The sequence below is a fragment of the Chelmon rostratus genome, chromosome 4 (genome assembly GCF_017976325.1).
Source record: "Chelmon rostratus isolate fCheRos1 chromosome 4, fCheRos1.pri, whole genome shotgun sequence".
Taxonomy (NCBI): domain Eukaryota; kingdom Metazoa; phylum Chordata; class Actinopteri; order Chaetodontiformes; family Chaetodontidae; genus Chelmon; species Chelmon rostratus.
In genome coordinates this window covers 1,383,050-1,407,270 of record NC_055661.1, presented here as the reverse complement: position 1 = coordinate 1,407,270, position 24,221 = coordinate 1,383,050, and the positions used below count along the sequence as shown (strand labels likewise).

The window sequence follows — 24,221 nt, the reverse complement described above, 5'->3', positions numbered from 1 at the left end:
CTTCTGGTGGTAAATTGATCATATAGTTCTAGCACGTAAAATCACAAAGTGTCACCTTAAATTTCTGTTTGTGCACAGTTTAATCAAATAAGATACACCATGTTAGTCAGTGAGCTTTAGAAGTGTTGGTAGGTATATTTATTCACTTTACACAGAGTCAAGCTGGCTTATTCCAAAATTTTATGTTTGTCCTGGCAATTTAGATATCAGGTAGGTGAACTGGGAATCAGAAAGTTGAGTAAAGATTATGTAATCAATCAAAAGTGTTAGTAACAATCTTCATTCTGGCTTCAGATCCTGTACAACCAACAGAGTGTGGAGGTTCAAGGCAGCCTGAAGAGGAAGTTGATCACACAGCTACAGCCAGATACTGATTATTCCTTTGTGCTGATGAGCCGAGGGAACAGTGCCGGCGGCCTACAGCAGCAAGTTTCTATCCGAACAGCTCCAGACCTGTTGAAGATGAAACCAACTCAATACCAGAACGATGTGGAGGAGGGTGGTAAAGTGACCATCAGGCTTCCCATGGTCCCTGCTGGAGTCCCTGTCAGGTCTGTGCTGCTTGTTTGTCATAAGAACCACACTAAAAAAAGACAGGGACGACTCATGATGTCAGAGATGGCTCTGAAATTACAATATTGAGATATTATCTGAAAATCATCTACAGTATCTGCATTGACCTCACAAAACATTTGACACAACAATTTTGACAAAATCTCCCACAAATGTCTAAAGGGATAAAATGATATATAATATAATATAATATAATATAATATAATATAATATAATATAATATAATATAATATAATATAATATAATATAATATAATAATAAAGTTCAACCTTACTGTGACACCCTAATATTCTTCAAAAACACTTTTCTGAACATTATTCGACTCCATATCTCAGGAACAGAAGGCAGACTGTGACCAGACTTCACATTTGCTCAGATACTAAAATGGTGACACTAAACTTTGGTGCTCTCTTTGAAACTGTGCTGATTGTAGAGCTCTTCTGTGCTGCTGGGTTGACGATGTGGGTGAAACATTCACGTTTTACAGTTTGCAGCTTCTTTGCAGCAACAGAATCATTGTCAGCCACCACGAGCTCATTGTTTCTGCTGGTATTGATCTTCAGGTGGAGGTTGTTGCTCCATGTGATGAAGCGCTCCATCAGTCCTCTGTGCTTCTCTGGAAAGTAGTCTTTAATTGAAGACAGCATGTTTCTCACTGGAAATCTTTTACTGGGATCAGATACTTCCACTTCAGCAAAAAACACACTTTACACTACCTTAATACCTTGTATTAATTCCTTCAAGGTCTTTACTACATTGTGAGTGGGGGAATCTAAAGTACAGCTTGACTGTTTGGCAAAGGCATACAAACACAAGGTGGTAACTCAAGTTTTCTATTAAATCAATAGTTCAGACACAAGCTTGTCTGTGGGGGGTCATTTCAACGGCCAATACAAGCCTGGTACATTTCCTTCTTGTCCTGTTCAAGCATGCTAATAACCAGCCAATCATCAACTGCAGCAGAGAGTTCATTTAAGGTCAGAGTAGTTTCAAGAGCAAACAAAACAGTCAATCCCACAACCCAACAATGCCATGATTACCACTTACAACATGGCCATCTTAACAATAACCCCACTGCTGCTCTATAGCTCTATCTAATACTAGAAAGCAATTTATTAAAGAGTTGAGCCTTAAAACCAGCAAAAGAATCCCAATGCAACGGCTGCAGTTCAGCAAAGAGTTATTTTTTAATATTAACCCGCCCAGTCAAACAGACAGGCACTACGAATTACTCTGACTTAATTGTGGTTCAAGTGTTCAAGTGGATCTCTGAAGAAATTGCCCACCAGTAAGCTGTAATAAGTGAAGTGGAGCTAATGGAGAATGAAATAAAACTAATACCATCTGTATATGAATGCCCAGCCCAGACCCTTTCATCAGTCCCAGAGCCGTGCTTATCCCAGAGAGGCGACGAGGAGATTTGAAATGTAAAGTGTTCAGAAAAAATATGGGTGTGAAAATGAAGCTGCATTTCTGTGTTTGATGCAGATGGTACTACATAGTGGTCGTCCCTGTCACCCCAGCTTCTTTGAGAAGATGGGAAAACCCTGAAGACATGGATATATATGAGGTGAGTGGACGTGTACTTGCTTAAATTCAGTGTCTCTTTTCTCACAGACGTTCACATTTGACATTAATTTAAATGAAATCTGCCCACAAATAGAATAGAACTTTTAGGCCACTGATTATTCTAATGACCAAACTTCACGAATGTGCAGCTGTTCATAAACAGGTGGCATTCATCAGGTTGAAACAAGCTATTTACACCAGTTTGTGCTGTCAAGACAGTTTCCTGAATTTGATTTCAAACTCTCCCTACAAGCAAAACTGATGGTGAATCTTTTTGGATTGGCCCATTGTGTGTATCCTCAAAGCCCAATCCATTTTTCATGAATGCATGTTTACTAGCTAGCAGTTTCTTTGCTACATTTCCAAGAATGTATTACCTTTACTCCTGCACTAAAGCCACCAATGTCAATCAAGTGGAAGCACGAAAACAAGGGACACATCCACTTAACATGCATTACCAACCTGTGCACTGGACAGGACTGTGTGTAATGACACCCATATTCTTAGTGCACACCTGTGCATCATTGTGTGAATGCTGGTAGAGCTCATGGAAACATTAAGAAAAGCACAGGTGTTACTAATACCATTCGTTTTGGCTTTGTTGAACTCATGTATTCATGACAGTGTGACAGTGAACGTTAAAACTGAAGCAGCTAAATGGAATTTAACCATCATTCATTTTATCATTATACCTGAGTTTTTCTGTCTTCTGTAAAAAAAAAGAAAAGAAAAGAAAAGAAAAGAAAAGGGGAAAAAAGTGTATGCATCATAGCATCATTTGTGGTGAAAACCTCTACTGGGTACCTTAAAGGTTTGGTTTAGTCTCCAGGAAATGAACTAAAAGTTAATGTAGTGGCCTCCTAAGAGACAAAATCAACTATGTATATGAGTTTATGCAGCTGTTCTTCGGTATCAATCTAATTTTCAGTGGCTGGACCTGGAGCAGGTCGATATTGCACATAAATGGGGATCAAGTTCTTCTCAAGTCCTCTTATGTAAATTTCAGAAGAACATACTTGATCTTATTTCATGTAATTTCATGTAGCTTTACTTAATCCAACCGCCCTAACTTCACAGCCAACAAGACTAAAAATCTAAAAAAGGCCCCCCTCTAACAGGCCTGAGGCTGCAATATTCATTACGCACAGCAATATGAAAACTTTGCATGGGACAAACAACTTACTGATTATTCTTACAACCTTGCTTTGCAGGGGACTGGAATTGACCTCAAGTGGTCATGTAATCACCAAATTATACAGAATGCAAAAATCAAACATAACACAAAATCCTCATCAGAGGATTTAAGAGACTGCATTGTGGCCAGTGTGTTCCACCTCTGTTGCTCTCACACATGTACTGTTTACCTGCACACAACCAGAGCCCACTCAAACTCAATACTCACAATACAAATGGACTAGAAATGGAACACTTCCATGACCAAAATCAGCAGAGGCTGAGCCAAGAACTGGTGAGTCGAGCAAGCCTTGAAAAGGTGGTGAGGGGAGAAGCAAGGGATGTCCAGAGCACCGGGAGGAGAGAGCTGATCCAGAGAGAGTGGCAGGAGTACCAGGGAAATAAGAATTAGTAAAAATCTTAAGCAACCAAAGCATCTCAGAAGGCTGAACTGAGACTAACTGTGGAGCTAAGTCTACGATCTGGCGTGGTCTAGTTGAAGCCTGGTGCTTAACGAGAGAGGATTGGAGCTGATTAGCAGCTGGCTGCCTGACACCTCCACGCCTGATCACACTTCTAACTTGAGCAAAACACAGACAGACAGAGAGAGAGAAAATCATTCTAAAGCACATATTCTGCCTTATTCTGCATGGCCATGTTCTATAACTACTAGTGCATTAACTAATGAACGAATCCTAATTACTAATTATTGATAGTTAGTAAGGAAGTTGTTGTAGATGAATTCTGATCATGGTAATCTAAAACTAACTCTTAATAATCCGAACCCCCTGAATCAGGCAATATATATTATAATGACTAATAAACTGAAAATATGCTACTAATATGCATGCTAATAAAAATATAATGCATTATAATCTCATTTTGGTCACGTCTTTCATGATTATATCATTCGAGCAGTCTGAGGCTACAGAGGGAAAGGTAGCTCACTCTCTGTCATTCCTGATCATTCAGAAGTTCGGATTTTTTCACTAAAATAATGATCACTGTCTGGGTTAAGCCTAACACGAGCAGCTAACATTAATGCAAACATTTCCAGATTGAGAGGAAGATTTAGATGCACAGCACTCAGTCCTACTGAAAGCCTTCAGGAAAGATGCCGAGTTTATGACACCCACATCCACAGCCACTGGTTTACCTTTTACATTTGCGAGTGTGCTGGCCCGCCTCTTTCGGTAGGTTGTCCCACCTGTTTTGTTCCAGTGTCTTGTCTAATTTTCAGTGGGGCTGCAGGTGAATTTAGTTCATAAACTCATTCATTTACTCTTTCCAAGGAATGGTAACATCAGCTAGCATTTCTGGCAGACATAACATCAGTTGTAACACAACAGTTTTAGTTTCATTTTTCTCACAGAAAGATGATGATCAACCAAAAAATAAAGCTGTCGTAATTTTCTTTGACTACATTAACACAGACTGAAATTTGCAGTGTGCAATGGAATGAAACAGGAACAGAAAATGGTGGTCCCACATAGACTGTGCATTAGCTGTGGCATAAGGGCAACAAAGTGAAGTTAGAATACAATGTGCTTTGACCTCTGATTGCAAAAAGATATAAGCAGACAGTGATTCAAATGAACATGTACACCTGGTAACCCTTCCATTTGTCTATAAATCTCCCTTATCTTTATCCTTTCTAAACAAAAACTTGCTGTCATTTTGTCGAGAAGCATAACTGTCGGGCCAATTTAATGTGTTTGCTACATTCCCCTCCAGAACAGCAGGTGGCAGTATGTTGAACATTAGCTGTAACATCTAGAGGCTGTTCACTCAAATGGCAAGCGCCAATAAAAGAAGAAGAAATATGAATGTGAGAGGGCTGGAGTCCCTGCCAAAAAGGCTAAAAGTTTGTTCAAGTATCTCATCAAATGGAACGGAGGCTTAGCCGCACATAACTACGTAAGAGCATCGAACTCAGCCACACAGATTTTATGGTACCATGTGGAGGGAAAAGCAACTAGACCCAGCATGTGAAATCTGCCAAGCATGAGCACGCCCAAGCGCCGCAGACACATGCTCCACCAATGACTGCATGTATACTATCTCTGCCAACCATTTCATAATCACTCAGGTAAGGGTGGTGGGACAGCACAGGGTGCTGGCACCAGCAAATGTGCTGCAGTTTATGGTATATGGTATCTTTGAATTTTTGCATTAACAAAAAGAATCAAATGCCCCAGCAAACAACATCCCAGAGGTCCCAATCATTCATGAAATGTGTTTTGTTTTCGTTCTTCTCTTTCCACTTTGGTTGATAAACTGAGTTGCTTTTCTTCACAAAACTGCTGTTTGAGCTGTCAAGACTGAAAAAAGGTTGCAGATGTGTTCTATGGTCTAAGTGTGACTGAAGCTTTGCCAGTGAGTATAGTGACAATTTCCCCTGTATGTCAGTGTCACCTTGAACATTGATGAGTGGCAGGTAAGTCTGGCTGTAAGATAGAAGTGGAGAAAGATGTCTTCCACACAAACGGACACACATACTTGAAAAGAATAAAAACAGCTGAGCATCTGTTTCCGAGCCATGAAGCCATGATTCTCTAGACTCCCTCCGAAGGTCACGCAGGCTGTTTAACAATACAAATTCAGTCATGTCTAATCATAAAGTATCTGCTATTTTCCAATGTGCGCCTTTCCTTGACCTAGGGCAGTACTATAAAAGCATAGTTTTATAAGTGTTTTTACCTCAGAAACACACACACTGGTACCTCAAATACTTCAAACTACAATGTAAAAATTCTTATTTGACAAATAGGATACCAAACAAGAGGTTGGATTGAACTACAATGATTGCCTGCTTTGTAGTTCAGTCAGTATACTGAGTTATGAAGAGTAAGAGATTGACCCTCAAATGCATTAATAGCATTTCAGCAACTTCACTGCTCACTGACTGTGATTACACTGGATTCATTCTCAGTAGGGGATTACATGTAGAACTATAGGATGTATTTGAAACACCAATGTATATCATTAATACTTCACATCACACTGCGATCCTTATGTACTAAACTAATTTCATGCTGTCATAATACTGTTTATTCTCTCAATATAGATTGTGAAAATGACCAATACATAGGGCTATTTTCACAAAGTGGAGCTTTGATCAGATCAGGGAAAGGTTTAATGCAGTAGCATTAAACTGTTGCTTATTGTATTCAGACCAATGAAGGTTCTGTGGAGACAGTGTTCAACTGAAAAACAATAGCTGCAGTTGTATGCTCAAACAGCCTAAATAATATCATGTTTATGGTCAGAAGCAAAGTATGACATTTTGTGACATATGTCAGTCTTGTTTTAAAGGTGCAATGTTCAAGATATGTCCAGAATTTTAGTTTAAAACGAAAAGTAAACATCATTACCAACAACAATTTCAAGAGAATGTGAAGAAGAAACAGCTCTGACATGACTGTATTGTATTGCAGAGGTATCTACTGAGGTGAACATGGCTGCCAGCCAGCCTCAACCCTTCCTGTCCGGTAATACCACTTTGTACTGGAAGCAGTGATCTATATAGAGGTCTATAGTTCAGGCCTCCCCCCGTCGTTTCAGCGGGGAGATGTATGCGAGCAGCAGGTTTGCTATGTTTCACAAGCTCTCTTAGCTTCTTTAGTCTGATAAATTATAAAATGAACACAAGAAGAGGAAAGGTAAGAAGAGGAAAGTCACGAAAGGAAATTCTTTCACACCTGCTTTCCTTATTAAACAGAAAAATACAACCGTACAGCTTCTGAATTCAAGTTTCTCTCTTTTACCAGACTAAGACAAACCTCACTGCCAAGTGAACTCAATGTAAAACACATTTTACTCAAACTTGAAAGAATTACAATAAAACTCACCAGAACCTTCTTGTCTTTCCACTGTTACAACAATCACCAACCCTGGTTTGGTTCGTCCGTGTAAGCTGTGAAAATATTCAGACTGTAGACGTTACTTTTCCACACTGATGATGACTGGCCTTCCTCTCGCTCCTCTCCTGCTCCTCCTGTCCCCACCTGCCATGTCCTTATTGTCCCAGATTCAGAGTCCGGGTCGTAGCCCCTAATCACCTCAGCACTGTTTTCCTTGTTGGCCTCCTCCTCAGAGGTCTGAGAGACTGTGTTCAGTCCCCACATGACTGGATTCAGTGGCAGGCTGCTGATTCCAGTTCTGTTGGCCACAGTGTAAACACCAGTATTCGGTGCTCTGAGCTCTGGTATGGGGTGGGTTACTCTAGTAAAATTCTGCCCCCTATTTGTTTGGAGTGACCATTGGGAGGTAGCCAATTCTTCCATGCTGTGCCTTTAAATGACCTTTTGAATAGTCCTTTAAGTTGTTGCTGGCTGCTGAAACTTGCAGCACAGTAATGTGGTAATGGCATTATTGTATAAGAACCTGTTTGTTAAAGAACTGCAATACTCAACATGGGAAGAAATGAGAATTGAAAGTGGATTAGAATGTAAAATCACGTATTTTCATAGGATTATAAACAGCAAAAGAACCCACAGAACAACCTGTGCTACTTCCTGAGCCACGTCCATGCTCTCTGTGGGGACGTTGTGTGAACCAAGGAACTGAAAGAATGAAGAAAGAATGTCACTGTCCTCTGATCTCTGTGTGGAGGGAGGCACAAGAAAAAACCCTCTCCTTCAGAGATCAATTGCGTTATGTCATATTGTTAAGTTCCATTGCCATGCCATCTCATGGTGTGTCTCTTGTTGTGTCATCTCTCTGGCAGCTCCTGGAGGCTGGTGCTGACAGCAGTCTTCAGAGAAAGAGGAGACAGAGCCAGGACTTCCTGCAGCCCTACATCGCTGCCAAGCTGGAAACTCTGCCGGAGATCTTCACTCTGGGCGATGAGAAGAAATACAACGACTACTACAACAAACCCCTCCCTGGCCAGCAGCAGTATCGTTGCTTTGTTCTGGCTGACCTGAAGGACCACGAGTCTGTGAGTGACCTCTATGTATTTATAAGGTTATGACCATATATGGCACCTTTATGCATATTAAAGGCTGAATGGTCGAGCTCAGTGTGCTGGGCCTCAATGACTTCATTGCAAGTGTTAAGCAACCCTTCCTCTCTAATGGTGTATGTACATGTGCAGTGCAGTACAGCACAGTACAGTACAGTACAGTACAGCACAGTACAGCACAGTACAGTACAGCACAGTACAGTACAGTACCTTGTGCAGAGGTTGATGCATGGTCAATCACAAGCCTCTTTATCCTGATGTGCCATCACGAGGCAATCATCAGAGCCAGTGTTAAACGGAGTAGGTGGACAAAGCAAAAACAAGACGAGGTTTTTAATAAAGCATTTGAAAATACATTTTCATGAACTGAAATTTAAGCTTGTGAAAATTCTTCTTCACAGCTTAAAGCTTAATAATGTAATTTATGGCTTCCAGAACAACCAGATGTACAATACAAATCATACTGAAATAAATATGTTCATGAAACAAAAATGATTCAATCATTCATATATTTAACACAACCAGGATGGATGTTATACCTCATGATAGATTGCACTTACATTTTTCTACTTGATATTTGCATACTTAAGTCACCTTTAATAAGGACCATTAACTTTGTTTTTAGCAAATTTGTCCATCCATCCCATTCTTTTGAGCCTGATGTCTCAGGAATGACTTGAGGGAATGGCTTCAAATTTGTTATAAATGTGCCAATGATGATATTCTATATACAAAAGGTCAAAGGTCAACTTCACTGTGATATCATAATGTTCTTCAAAAACACTTCCAGACCAGTATTCAACTTCATACCTCAGGAACAGAAGGGCAGATTATGACCATACTTACCAATACTTCAGATACTGAAAAGGTGACAGTAATCTTTGGTGTCCATCTTGAAACTGTGCTGATTGTAGAGATCTTCTGTGCTGCTGGGTTGAACATGTGCGTGAAGCGTCCACGTTGTACATTTGTAGCTTCTCTGCAGCAACATCCACATTTGAAGCATCGTCGTCCACCACAAGCTCAACGTGTTTCTGACACTGAGGGATGCAAATGCAACTTGAGTTGAATGTAAACACAGAACCAATCAGTTTGCTCCATTGACTGTTCAGTGAGGTTCAGTTTCACCTGTTATTTGTATCACAAAATAATCTCAACCACGAATACAACCAGCCACAACATGCAAATACTACACCAAATGATACTGAATCAATCTCACCACAGTTCACAACAGATCTGCGACAGCAGCCATGTGGGAAATCAGAACTGCTCAAATTGCAGACTGACCATGATTTCTGACGTGATGGAATCAACCTGATCATCCAACAACCAAACGCTGATCATTCAGGGAGCAGATGTGGCCGTCCTCAAACTTAATGTCAAACAGCAGCCAGTCTAGTGAAATTCTGATTGTAAAATTAGCGGGGGACAACCAATCCAGGATTAAAACCTTTCTTCATTTGTACAGCATCTATCTGTTTTTACAACAACCTGTTTATCTACGTGTTGTTGACACTTGTAGGGATATATATATAGGACTTGTTTAATATACATATAGCCTTGCAGTGAATACATTTGTGAAACCTGTACTCAGTGTTTGTGAAACTTGCCATTGTGAGTCAGTGTTTTGTGGTTCAACTCTACAGTAAGGGCACAGTCGTACTGGATTGCATTATATATGACAGTGTTCTTGTTATTTTCTTCATGCTATAATGTTTTGGCACACTTGATCAATGGCACCTGGGCAGCGCCATATTCTTGTAATAACACAAATGGAACCCCAGACGGGGTCCGACTAACCTAGCACAAATTGTTTTATGTCATTTACTCCTTCTGCATTCCTACAGCAGTAAAATACACAGGTCCTGGCGGGCAGTTGCCATGAGAGAGAGAAGCAACGTTGAGTATTAGACTGGATTAGGTTTGCAGTCTGCCTTGTATGCAGCAGGGTCGTGTCAGGAAAAGTTCACCAAGACCAAGACTGCGCTTGACACCTCTTGCCCTTTAATAAGTCATAAAACTATACCACACCACGATGGGATGGCTGAGGAAACATGGATTGGTTGTTTAATAGGCCATCGATTGTCTGGATTTGTGGCCTTTTAAAAGAGCCAGATGAACAGTTGTCATAAAACTATGTAAACACTTCATTTCTAGCCTGTGGGTCACATCCTAGTACTGAAAACTGCAACTTGTGCGCCGTACATTCTCCGAAGGCTTTTGCCGAGTAAACAGCAGTTTTTCATGAGTGGCATTCTCAGTGTTTTGTACCTGTGGAACAACAGAGCGGCTCCCCAGGCATTAGTGCACACACACCTGACACGTCGCAGAGACAATAATCACGTCCTTGACTCACGCCTGCATCTGCAGGTTATCTCTAGCCGTGATCCCTGCTGTCACTCACAGGCATCTTGCTTCCAGAGCACAGCATCTTCAGACTGCCTCCCTAATTTCAAGTGCTTGTGTGCCTCAGATCAGTCATTTGTCCACGTGGGATTATGCTTGTTTTTAGTCCAGACATGACATGAATGACCAGTTACTGATGGTTGCATTTTATTCTAAAACCACAATGTCTAATTTTTTTGTATTTCCGCATTTGTTCAAGGTACACATATGGGATAAAACATGTAAATAGGACACCTTTGGCTTGTCCCTGTAGGGTTTATATGACTGTGGCCACAATCCTAGTTTAAACCCACAGTGGACGAATTTGCCTAATTTTGACAATTCTTTAGATGATGTGCAGAAAGCAAAGAGGAATGAGCAGGACAGGCTTTCAGTTCCTCGTTTAGCCTCTGACTTCAGGTCCTGTGACTTCTTGACTCCTGGAACTTCATCAAAGAGGGTTGGTAACTTATCAGAGGTGCAGTTGTTCTCTTAATCTGAATACCTCTTTGTACACATTTGAACATGTCCAGTCAGGTTAGTATGGATCAGTTTGAGTTAATTCAATTAAACTAACATTAGAGGTCATTCAAACACACAACACAGCGATTATGTGCCGTTTTTTGTCAAGAGAGTGTGGCCGTGGACAGCACTTGTTTCACTGTGTAGAGAATAAAGCAGCAGAGCCCAGATTCAGTAAATGACACTCATTGGAACGTGATTCCAGCCCGTACAAAAATAGAAATCTAATCACATTCATTGAAAAAAGGAGAAGTAAGATTAGCGTTTATTGTTATTACGAAGCCGCTGGCAGGGTACAGGCAAGAGGAGAAGGGGAGAGTAGGAATGAAAAGGAAGAGGGGGGGCTGGAGACTGAAGCAAAAGGGCACTGCGGCTTTCTGTGGCCCCCAATGCTGGTAAACAAGCTGGGACGTGTGAAATTGGATAAAAGAAAAAGGCCACATAAACAGTGTGATCACTTACAGCAGCGGAAGGTGGGGGGATAGCGAGCATGAATAACAGGGTGAATGCAGAGCCCTGTGGGAGTGACAGAGAGGTGAGAAGAAAAGTGAGAGGTGGAGAGAGAAAAGAGGGAGCTTAATGGGGGGATAAGATTGGTGGGGGGGGGCGCACAGACGTACTTGAGAAGGCGAGAAATGCTGCTATCGTTGGAGAGAGAATGGCTCAGATGCTGGAATGAGTCTGTGATGTAGGAGGGAGAGAGCTGCTGAACTTTCAGGAGAAAACACAGAGAGGAAGAGAGAAGAGCTGGGGATTGTGGGAAACACACTGAGCTTACTGGAAAACATCCAGTTTGTCGCAGATATATGAGCTGTGAGTGGAACGCTCCAGCTGAGGTGGAGTTCTGGGAAATAACAGAGCTGTCAAAAAGCATTACAATCACACATTGTTTCTGTTAATTTTGTCAGTGGCTTGCTTTTTTGGGGGGAGATTATGGACAATAGAAACAATAGCAAAATGTTCAACCTCCCACTGCTATTAAAGCGAGTCTTCCTCTGTGCACAGCCCAGCTCCTCTCCAGCTTGAAGATGTAGCAGCAGTACATTTTTCATCAAAGGATTACTATCTATCGGGTAGTGCCACTGAGACTGATCACTTCCAAAGTCCCCCCAGAGATTATCTAAATGTCCTTCAGAATAAGCTTGTGTGCCATCTAAAAGCTGTGGAAACCGGCAGAGAAAAGAAGAGCTGAGGAGACAGATGAGCTGAACGTGCTCCACACCTTTTACCTGCTAATGTTTCCTCTATAGATTTGTAACAGAGCTGCAAAAGTCAGCTGCACTCAGTCTTCTTAAAGAAATCTTGCAGTTTGTTAGAATTTAGGAGGCTGCTTGGCAGTGTGTTATTTATTAATGGTTACTCTCAGTCAATCCTTGGTTGTTTAGTGGAGAAATTTCACTTTCACCTGGGGTATACTTAGTTACATTCTGCTTGAGTTTCTCCAGAAGTGTAATAACACACTCTAAATATAACCTCAAATAAGCAAAACTAAACCTGAATGTGTGTCTGACAGTTTTTGGTTGTTTCATGCTAATGTTTTAGGTTACAGAGTGTGAAGCCATGGTCAAATCCTAAACCCTGTCTCTAGACAAACTGTCTGTTTTTAAAACTCTGCCTTTCTACTGACAATATCGTATGGTTAAAGTTAGGAGAATGTCATGATTATGGGAAATAAAGTCTCATTAAGGTGTGGTAAGGGAACTGAAATACTTCAAGGAGAGGGTTAAGGTTAGGAGCAATTGTTGTTTGGGTTGAAATTGCTAAGTTAAGGTTAGCAAATTATTGGCCCTACAATAAGAAAGGCAGGTGTCTGTGTCCAACTGCGAAACAGTCCCACAAAAGCACAGATACCTATAACATGAGGATAAACAGGATACAGTCCATAAGTAAATGTGTACAGATTATTCAATAAAGGAAATGTAGATTTCTGTCCTCCACCACACTCCACTATACAGATGGATATGAAAACTACACAGAAATGAAACATTACAGACATTCCTCATTTAAAGGAAACCCTATATTGGTTTCTCACAGCTTATGACATTAATCCACTTGATTTAAAGCTTAATTTTTCTCACCACGGCATTAGTAGATATAAGAGATGAAGAAGGTGAATGCAAAACATAGAAATGAAGAAGAAAATTAAAGCTTCCCAGTTTCCCCTCTTTAAAAGCAATGTTCTGTATGGTTATACACCACAGTTATTTGGTGATGGAGGACACAGGACACAGCAGATCTGCCACAAAAGGCACTAACAACAGCAAACTACAAACTACAAGGAAATAAGACATTTGGTTGCCATGTAGTTCTTGGAGAGTGATTGTAGAAAATGGTGCAGTGATATCAGAGGAAGGAGCAGAGACAGTTTGGATGTGGGAGGATAAGCCTGGAGCAAGCCGGCTGCCAAATGGTGCACACTGACTCACTAATGTGCATGTCAGTTACTCACAGACAAGCCATAAATTGGATTCCCATGCCCTTACAGTATTGAGTAAGTCATTATGAAATTACAGAATTACAGTTGTATGACTCTGCTAACCACCATTTACATCCATGTCTGTCCAGACTCACATAATAAATGGAATGACGAGTTGGAAGGAATTTAATGACAGAAATGGCCAGAAAAGTCTTTTTGTAGAACATGATGATGTCACAGTGAAGTTGACCTTTGTGAAATTTTGTCATAATTATCATATATATTCTTGAGTTATGGCCAAAAATGTGTTGACCAAAATCTAATCAGGTCACCCTTTAGTCCATTATATGTGCCACATTTGAAGGATTTTTTTTTAAGTGATTCCTGTTGAAAGAAAGTGTTGCTGATGGACTGCTGTAGTCTGCATGAGGCCTGGATAGCACAGGTGAACAATGCTGTCAGCTTCATGGAGGATGACCTGGGAAAGATGATACTGATGATGACTGACTGATGGCAAGTGGCAGAGCACCCAGGGTGATGAACTAGATAATCTGGATGGATTTCTGGAGCAGTGTGGTTTTTTTTACATCCCCATGCTCTCACTGGGTCATGCTGTGTGTTGTTGTGTTGTGTTGTGCTGTTCTGCTGGTCTAATCTACACACTCCTCTCTTTCTCACCTTAACCCATCCACCTAACCCAGAAACCCCACCCAAAGGGAAAGAGATAATTGTAAACACATATACATACAGTTGTAAATATATATGGTTCAGCATCTACGTAACTGCAGACAACCCTATCTACTGTAGTGTGTTATATGAAACAGGTTTATTTTACAGACCTTCATCTGTAATTTTTTATAATTGTTATAGGAATATTTTAATCAGATTTTAGTAACAAGCCTCCCTGTTTTCAGATCTGGTCCTGTTTTGTTTTGTTTGTTAAGGGAAATTCAAAACTTCCCCCATGTTTACTTGATGCCTTGATGATTTCAGTGTAATACAGATTTCCACCAGTTCCATCAGTTCAATCACAGTCATGTACTCTTCTCTTAGTTTTCATTCACTCATTTTTAATTGCCTCCCAGATGCTGTTTTTTAAGGCTTTCTATCAGCTCTTATGGCATTTCCTGACAAGATTTTAATGAGAAACATGTAGAGGGAGTCTTGAGGTTCATTAACGACACCTTAACATTGACTGCAGTAAACAAGGAGAAGCAATTAAATTTGAGAATGAAAACAGTATTTTTGAAATTCACAGCAAGTGATCTAATTGTTGTTGCACTGATGGCATTAGTGGTGAAAATGTACATTATACTGAATTTATTATGTTGGTATTGTAAATGAACTTGCAAATATGGGACCCTCAGATCTTGTCTTGTCATTGGCAGTGTTGTTTAATCAATTTGGTGTACATTACACGTAAGTAGTTCTCGGTCCTCAGGTGTCTATTAAGCTTTCAGCACAAACAGACTCTATTTAGGTTCCTGTTGGTCTGCAGTTTTTTCCATTCAGGGTGTTTCAGTGATCATTTCAGTCAAACAAACGGTTTATAGCTGTGGGACTCCTTGCCTTTACACTGTGTAACGGGTTTCTGGACTTCCATAGCAACCAAAGCTATTTGGCTTTGGTGACTCCCACAGTATTTACAGAAATGTCCATACCAAAGTTGTTTTCAAGCCAAAGTATGGAAGATACTGTACAATCAGCTGTTTTTGATTATTCAGAAAGATTACGAGTTTAGATTTTCCATATGGAAATCCTATATCCAAATATACCAGATGTGTGGTATTGTATGTACGTATAGAGTTGGGTGTGTTTGTCTAGGGTCTAAGACTATAGCATGTCAAAAAGCATTTGTTTCATTCAAGCATTTCACAACATGACAAATACTCAACAAATCTCTTACAGCCACAACATTCATGTATAATTCATGTGTAGCTGTCAGTTGTGATATTGCAAGCCCCCACAATGAATGCTCGAGTGAAAAAGTGTGTGAAAAATGCTTTGAAATTAATGAATCAATAAGGAAGCAGAGCCAGTCGTGGGGTGACATTGTTTTAACAAGCTGCATCCTTCAGTTGTGTTTCCAGCCTTCACCCAGAGGAGCTGCAGCCAGAGCTGGAGCTGCTGTAGCTTGTTGAGCCAGAGCCCCATCACACTCACAGGAATATTTACAGTCTCATTCCTAAACACAGGCCAACTGCTACACTTGTCTCACAGAACGTGAAGTGACAAGCAGCACAGTTACTTTAAGTGAATTACGTCTTGCAAATTGATCCGTGTAACTCCTGTTTGATGTTTATTATGTTGCCAATACCCTGCTGCTTATAATGTGCAACTAACTAATCAGAGTAGATCGATTTTTCATGGACATGAACTAAAATTGCTTTCTTTTAAAGTTAATGATGCCATATTCCTCAGAACTAATAATGTGATGTCCTGCGTGTGCGTACACGCACACACACACACACACACACACACACACACACACACACACACACACACACACACACAGAGGTTGGTGGAAGGCCTTTACTCCTTCAAATGTTGGAATACAAATGTGCTTATCTACATCTGTTGACTGATAGTCAGGTGTTTTATGGCATTAGAAGGGAGTTCACTACTCAGCCTGTGAAAGCAGTTGGACAATGTGCTCTGTGGCTCACGGTGAGTTTGAGAAACCTTGGCTTGGACAGAGATTACACATCAATAACAGACAAACTGGGGTTGTGGAGTTTTAATATGTGGGGAGCGAAGCTCTAAGAAGTTGATGGAAAAATTAGCATCCAGCAGTTTTAGACTTTAAACCATACTACTGGGGGCTTAAAGTCAGGATATGTCACGTTTGATTTTGACCATTCTTTTGTTCATCTGTCTTTCACATAACCCCCAAACTAATGCAAGTGAAATATTAAATGACTGGAATACTCTTTTGAGCAGGAACAGATGGCCACTAAATGGATATTTAATCATGGGAAAAAGATATGTGTCTCTACTCTTCAGGAAGTTTTTTTGATAATTGACAGAACATATTTCTACTTATTTTGTGTTGATTACTGAATGGAGGATATAATTTTCACATCTTTATCTTCCATACTGTTTTGCTGTTGGAAAACAATAAGCAACAAACAAATTTTATGTATTGTGACCAGTGGTCACAGTCAACAAGACTTTTCCGTCATCCAAATTGCTGCTGCTGCAGCATTAAGTAACATAAGATGACTAATTTAAACAGCATGTGTATAGGAAAATTCCTACAATTCCAACAAACAAGCAGACAGACAACATCTGCCCAACACACTGGCTCTTCATCACAGTGGGGGAATGAGAGACTCAATGCAACAGAAAGGCTTATTGATTTGAATGACAATGCAATTTTGTGGCACGATGCTAAACTGAAGTAAGATGTGGCTACAACAATAATACCTGGATGTTAATATTTAGGGTACTTTAACTTTACTGATGTAGGATGAACTGATTGGTTTTAAGATCTTCTGTAGATTTGTTTATGGTAATGAAAAGATTCAGTAATGCCAGTCTCATCCTTGCTTTGCTGAACGGAGCATAGAAGTGAGAAACCAATATAAGGCTACAGCAACCCTGCAGGCCATCAATTAACTGATTGATTGAATACACAATATACAATACAGCCCAAAGGCTTATTTCACCTGTGGTTCTTTTTTGGAGTAGTGGGGGACGGGTTGGGGTATGGAGAGTGTTATGGGAGCATCATGAAAATGTGCCACGGGACTGCTAGCAGCTTCTTAACATACATCATTTCATTTGAAATGAAACATTAATCACAATACTACTTTAATCCATAAACATACCAATATACCATGAAGGTAAAGTGCTGCACTGGTCTCACGTTCCTCAGCTGAAAAATACCTGGAACATCATCAATCACATAGAAGTGTCATCACAGTACATGGCTCCAGCCTCAGAGCACAGAGCCACCAAACTGCCCAAACCCAAAGTATGAATAGTTCAGCTCTACTTGGGTCTTATTTTTGTTGGACTTTGGATGTCACCATGTTTCCATATTTCACTGATTAACTTGGTTAGTACACTGTTATCATAATAATAATGGATAAAAATAATGGATAGAGGCGATTGACAAAATGACAAAAACAAGACCAAGGTGCAATAATCCTTTCAGTATGGCATAATCAACATACATACATTAAAACACTCTGTATAACTGATAAACCTGTAGTAATAGTAGTGCAATTTTTTTCATGAGTGCTCGTGCAGGTGACAGGATGGACAGTCCTGCCAAAGGTTTCACACTATTCCACTGATCTGTAGGTGGCAGCAAGAGACCAAGAAACACAGCAATCCTCCAACAAAGTCAGCAAAGAAGACAGCATGCTAGTGAACATGGATATGATCTTTGCATATGAGCTATTAAATTATTGGAACATTCTACATTGTGGCTTTAATGTAATGTAATTACTTAAAAAGGAAATGCTCTTTTTAACTGGAAAGGCACTTAAAAGTGCACAGCTAGCTGTATTGTGTGGAACACCACCACCCTCTTCTGACACTGTAGCCACGCAGGCTGAACTGACAAATGACAGATGACAACTATCACACAACTGCCAGTGAGAAGCCTTTGCTTTTCCCTTCAAATGAGTGACTTCTGGTGCATGTTGCATTGAAAAGACTGTGCAGCTTCTTAAATAAAGTTCGAGTCTAATCTGGACACCTCTGCTGTCTGTCAAGGACACAGAGGCAGCAGAGTCTTTCATTTTTCAGTTGCTGTGACAGTTGGTCGAATTACAGAAGTCTTCATGGAGGAACATCACATCAACACAGTGGTGGATGACACTCAGCCATGGTAGAGAGTGAGAGCCGGCTGGTGTGTGTGTGTGTGTGTGTGTGTGTGTGGTTGGGTGTGGTTGGGTGTGTGTGTGCAGACTTAACAGTGACCTTTCATTTTCAGGTCCTCAGTCCTTTCTTAATAACTGATAATTTTACAAAGAGTAAACTGTGGAATGATCACATTTCATGTCATTTTGGGGTTGTTGATTGTTTAGCCAGTTGGGTTATATTAACCTGAGTATGGTGTCCTGATCTACTCTGTTGTGTTATGTATAACTCAGTGACTGTGAACTGATTCTGGATCATCCTCTGGTCACTTGCAGCAGAGGACGTTTGCGGCCAGCCCCTTCTCTGAGCCCATCGTCGTGAAGCTCCACAGTGGGATGACCCGACAAACTGAGGAACCGGAGATGCTGTGGGTGATGGGTCCGGTGCTGGCTGTCATTCTCATCATCATCATCGTCATTGCTATTTTACTCTTCAAGAGGTGAGTCTGACAGGCAAAACAGCAGACATATGTCTTGATAGGTACTTCCTTTGAAAGCCACTGACTGAGGACTGAAGGGAAATTATTATGTGAACAAGGGTGTTGAACCTGATGTTTCACCTTTTAAAACACAAAGCCTCCCCAGAATTATTCATATTTTCTTCCGACCCTTTTCCATGACCTAAAAAAAAAATGCAACACACCCTCTAATATTTTGATGTGAAAAGTGAAAGTGGAGGCCACTGTTGGCCACACATTCACAACCAAATTGGAGCACGGGTTTAGGAATTACAGCTCTGTAATACGTAGGGACCAAAAGTAATTTGGCAATTGACTCAGAAGGCTGCAAAAAAAAATAACAAGGCTGCATGTGCTCTTGCTTCCTTAACCTGTCATCAGTCATCATTCAGCAGTTAAAAGGTCTGGATCAACTCCAGACCTTTTCAGGTGTGTGTTTGCATTTGGAAGCTGTTGCTGTGAACACACAACATGCGGTCAAAGGAGCTCTCAATGGAGGTGAAGCAGAAGATCCCGAGACTGAAAAAAGAAGAAATCCATCAGAGAGATAGCAGAAAGTTAGGAGAAGCCAAACAGCCAAACAGTTTGGTACATTCTGAGAAAAAATGAGTGCACTGGTGAGCTCGGGAACTCAAAAAGGCCTGGACGTCCACGGAAGTGGTGAATGATCGCAGGATCCTTTCCATGGTGAAGAAAAACCCCTTCACAACATCCACTCAAGTGAAGAACACTCTCCAGGAAGTAAGTGTATCAGTATCTATGTCTACCATAAAGAGAAGACTTCATGAGAGTAAATACAAAGGATTCACCACAAGGTGCAAACCATTAATCAGCCTCAAAAATAGAAAGGCCAGAATTCACTTTGCCAAAAAAAACCCTGAAGAAGCCAGCCCAGTTCTACAACAGCATTATTTGGACAGATGAGACTAAGATCAACCTGTGCCAGAATGATGGGAAGAAGAAAGTCTGGAGAAGAACTGGAAAAGCTCATGATCCAAAGCACACCACATCATCTGTGAAACATGGTGGAGGCAGTGTGATGGCATGGGCATGCATGGCTTCCAATGGCACTGGGTCACTAGTGTTTATCGATGATGTGACAGAAGACAGAAGCAGCCGGATGAATTCTGAAGTGTATAGGGATATACTTTCTGCTCAGATTCAGCCAAATGCAGCAAAGTTGACTGGACGGCGCTTCACAGTACAGATGGACAATAATCCAAAACATACTGCAAAAGCAGCCCAGGAGTTTTTTAAAGCAAAGAAGTGGAATATTCTGCAATGGGTGAGTCAATCACCAGATCTCAACCCGATCGAGCATGGATTTCACTTGCTCAAGACAAAACTTAAGACCGACAAACAAGCAACAACTGAAGACAGCTGCAGTAAAGGCCTGGCAAAGCTTCACAAAGGAGGAAACCCAGCGTTTGGTGATGTCCATGGGTTCCAGACTTCAAGCAGTCATTGCCTTCAAAGGATTCTCCAGAAAATATTTAATCATATATTTTTGTTCAACCCCTTGAATTAAACCTTCAAGTTTGCACTTCAGTTCCGTTGTAGTTGTTTCATTTTAAATCGAATGTGGTGGCATGCAGAGCCCAGATCATGAAGATTGTGTCACTGTCCAGATATTGCTGGGCCTAACTGTAAATGCAGGAAATAGCCCACTTCTCAACCCAAACCTAAAACCACAGATAAAAGATTAAAAGTTGTAAACATTTTTGCACTGGGCCTCCCATTGTAAGTGAAATACAATTTCAACAACAGTGTTTGCATAGAAATGTTCCTTTTGTGTCATCTGTTGTGAAAATAATAGGAATTGTTTCAGTGTACCTTGAAGGCAGTGAATGTTAATTGTCTCCATCCTCATCTAGCTCAGTGATCATTGAACACAGTCCACAGAGAGACCTGGGGCCTTTTCTTCAGCTCAGCAGATGACAAAAACATTTTACAAGGGTCGGGCGCCAAGAAATATTCAGTGGAGTATATTAGAGTATAAACAGACCTTCATCGGCCTGAGGGCAAAGGTCCTCCATGGCATATGGGAGGAAGGCGTGGTGAGTTGCCCTACAGCCCCGCTCTGCCAGGCCAACAGTTAGTTTGTGCTTCCTGTGTTGGGTCAAACATCTGGAGCTGCTGAATTGGCTGAAGGGGGCTTCCATATGGCTACTGCTCCACTCAAATCCACAACATTAATTTTGTCCTATTCTCATTCCTGCTTCCTCTCTTGATGTGTCTGAATTAGTTCAGTAATAGTTGTTCTGGGGAGTCTACGAGGAAACCATCTCCAACTGAAATCACTTGCTCCACCAAGACCAGGCTAACCAAGAGCTTTTAAGGCAGACAGCATATGACTCAACAGGCCACCAACGAAAAACAGCTGTGCTGATTATCTGAACATGACAACTGAAAAACATGGTGGAATGCTGGAGCGATGTCAGTGAATGAGAGGGGGTCTGCCCTTCTCAATGGAATGCATTTTTATGCCACCGCACTGGCTACAGCCATGAACAGAGGCATTATTATTCAACACCATGACTCAGGAATCTTTCATCTTTAGTGCTCTCTTTGAAACTGTGCTGATTGTAGAGATCCTCTGTGCTGCTCAGTTTGTAGCTTCTTTGCATCAACATCCATATTTGAAGCATGGTGCCACCATCGGTTCTGCTGATATTGAGCTTCAGGTGATTTTCGTTGCACCATGTGATAGAGCTCTCCATCAGTCCTCTGTGCTCCTCTGTGAAAATAGCCTGAAAAACGTACCATATGAGTCTGGACAGACGTTGATGTAAACTGCAACTCGACTGGTTGGCTGGTGGTAATTGTCGGTTGATGACGTGGCAGGTGCTTGTTCAAGCTTACAATGAGTTCTGCTCTTTTTATTCTGGCTCTGACAACACCTTCCCCCTATTTTCATCCCGCATTTTAGTATCAGTAAGGTTAAGAAGAGTTTATGAGAGGGTAAGAAGATTCCATTGATATCCAATAATTCTTACTGACCACATAATCCTTAATGACATTTTAGTTATGGAGTTTGCTGCCATACCACACTCCAGCTATGTGAAAGCTGTGTTAGACTCAGGTCAATAGCAGGGCCATGAAGTCAGGTCCAGGTCCCTGTGGTCGTGCTTGTTGTGCCACGTGTCCTCTTATGTGTTCATGGACACATCAATACATCTCATTTGAAGATACTGAGGTATCAAACTGAAGGATGTAACACTTAAAACACAAGTGCAAGATGATTGTACGCTGAAATTCATACATGCTGTCCTTCCAGCTGGCTGGATCCTGGATCCTCAGCTGGCTGGATCCTGGATCCTCAGCTGGCTGGACCCTGGATCCTCAGCTGGCTGTGGATCAGAGTAGTCAGAAAGGTGCTGTCAGGTGCACTTCCTGTTCACTGTGTCACTGGTATTCCTGCTGCTGACAACTTGTAAATTAATCCTTTCTTTCTCTGCTCCTTTTCTCTCTGTCTGCCTGCTTTCTGTGGACGCAGCAAACAAGAAAGGTTAGTGCCTCTGTCTGTTCATCCACCGCCTCCCCCCCACCTTCTTCTCTAGCTGTTGGCCTGCCTCCACATCCCTCCTGTGTAAAACGTGCTGTTGGGTTGAACATGTCTGTGTTTTCTGACAGTGGTGATGTGAAGTGACAGATGCTCATTGTTTCTGTTTCACTCTCAGCATCACGCCGCCATGCCAGCTTCTCTGAGCTGTCTTCAAGCTTTTTTTTCCTCAGACATATCAGCTTCAACTGACAGCACTTGCAGCCATGTGTGTCTTGTGTGTCAGGGTGTTTGAGTATGTTTACCTGTTTCTTTGACTGTGTTTTCTGCTGCTCAGCTCTGAGTGCTGAGTTGATCTTCCCCTTAGAATAATCCTCCCTCAATGCTTTCACCTCTCAAACACTCACACACACCTGCAGCTTTGCCCACAAAACAAAGGCCACACCTGAAAAATCCAGTCCTGATATCAGCTAGAGGCAATAAGTGACAACACTACGGCCTTTTCACTCCTGTGTTTCTGTTGTCTGCCTGACCTGCATTATTCATATTGACTGTCTTTATCACTAACACTTAGCAAGTCAGTCATTTGTAGTGTTTTTGGTTTGTTTTATAGAAATATTGATGCCTGAACAACAATGTCTACTGATAAAACATGATATTTGTTGCCATAACACCCAGTTGCAGTCACTGTCATATAATTATAGTAGAACTTTTGCTCAGCACAACTCTACACTTTAATTAAATTTAAAAAAAAAATCACTTAAGTATTGTGATTCTTTTTTCTTTATGATACCTTAATCAATACTTTGATTCCTGAACTGATTTTATACATGTATAAATAACTAGTGCTTAGTCTTTAGTTCAGTGCTAACCCATAATTGGAATTACCATTAACAGAACTTTGCACTGTGACTGCAAAAACATTATCTTAACAAATAATCCATTTTACTTCAGGCATGTATTTCCTATGCTCCATGGAAACAATAACAGCTAGTGAGTTCACATTGCTAACTCAATGTGCTACTCCAGTGGGTTTAAAAATGCAGCCAAGAGAGGGCAGCACACACAGATATTTATGGTACTGACCACTTTCATTCACAGTCAAGTTTTGAAGGGAGAGTTTTCAAGTTCAGTTTTATATGTGAACCCTAACATCTTATTTATTTATTTTTTTTCATTTTTTTCTTATGACACTAGCTTGAGGAGCAGGAACAGCTAAAAGTTGCTGTCTACTTCAGCATATTATTTACCACTTTCTGTGCAGTATGGCAATGATGCTGCTGAAATAAAAATCAGACGGGCTGACTTACATGTGATTATGCATGTTTTTGGAAATCTGAGTCATGATGTACAGTCTCTAGAAGTGTATGATTCAACCTTTTCCCATTGTGTTAAAAAAGCAAACAAAAAATCACAATAAATGTAGATTTGCCATACAAAGTAAGTTACTATAACTAAGTAGCTAAGTAGTTACTATACTACATATTGAATCAGCACCCAAGTATCATGATAGTATTGAATCTGAGCTCTGATATTTAATACATTTATTTATGGTGATAAAATACTGCATCCTTCAAGCATGTTCTCTCCTCTTGTGTGAAGCAGTTGTTTGATGAGTCCCAGTACAAATGTCCCAGCGTTGCTCAGTGTCAGTAACAGTTTCTAAGCATTCCTCCCATTTGCTTTGCTACAATATGTCTTCCTTTTTTTTATTTCAGGAATTTAATGATCTACGTTAGACTTCCTTTTCTACCCTCTTTTATTCGCTTTTTTCAATTTTCCATCA

At 40.8% G+C, this 24,221-nt stretch overlaps 1 protein-coding gene across 8 annotated transcripts in view; it reads left to right on the top strand.

The window, feature by feature from the left end:
* ptprfa (protein tyrosine phosphatase receptor type Fa) overlaps positions 1-24,221 on the top strand; it is a 324,162-nt gene that overhangs the window by 252,200 nt on the left and 47,741 nt on the right. For 5 of the 8 annotated variants that reach the window (XM_041935252.1, XM_041935257.1, XM_041935256.1 and 2 more), the window contains 5 exons: positions 295-551; positions 2,062-2,143; positions 8,045-8,257; positions 18,752-18,915; positions 22,430-22,441. In XM_041935252.1, the coding sequence (XP_041791186.1) occupies positions 295-551; positions 2,062-2,143; positions 8,045-8,257; positions 18,752-18,915; positions 22,430-22,441 (728 nt within the window). The remainder of the gene's footprint in view (positions 1-294; positions 552-2,061; positions 2,144-8,044; positions 8,258-18,751; positions 18,916-22,429; positions 22,442-24,221) is intronic. The other 3 variants (XM_041935258.1, XM_041935255.1, XM_041935253.1) reach the window with 1 other exon arrangement.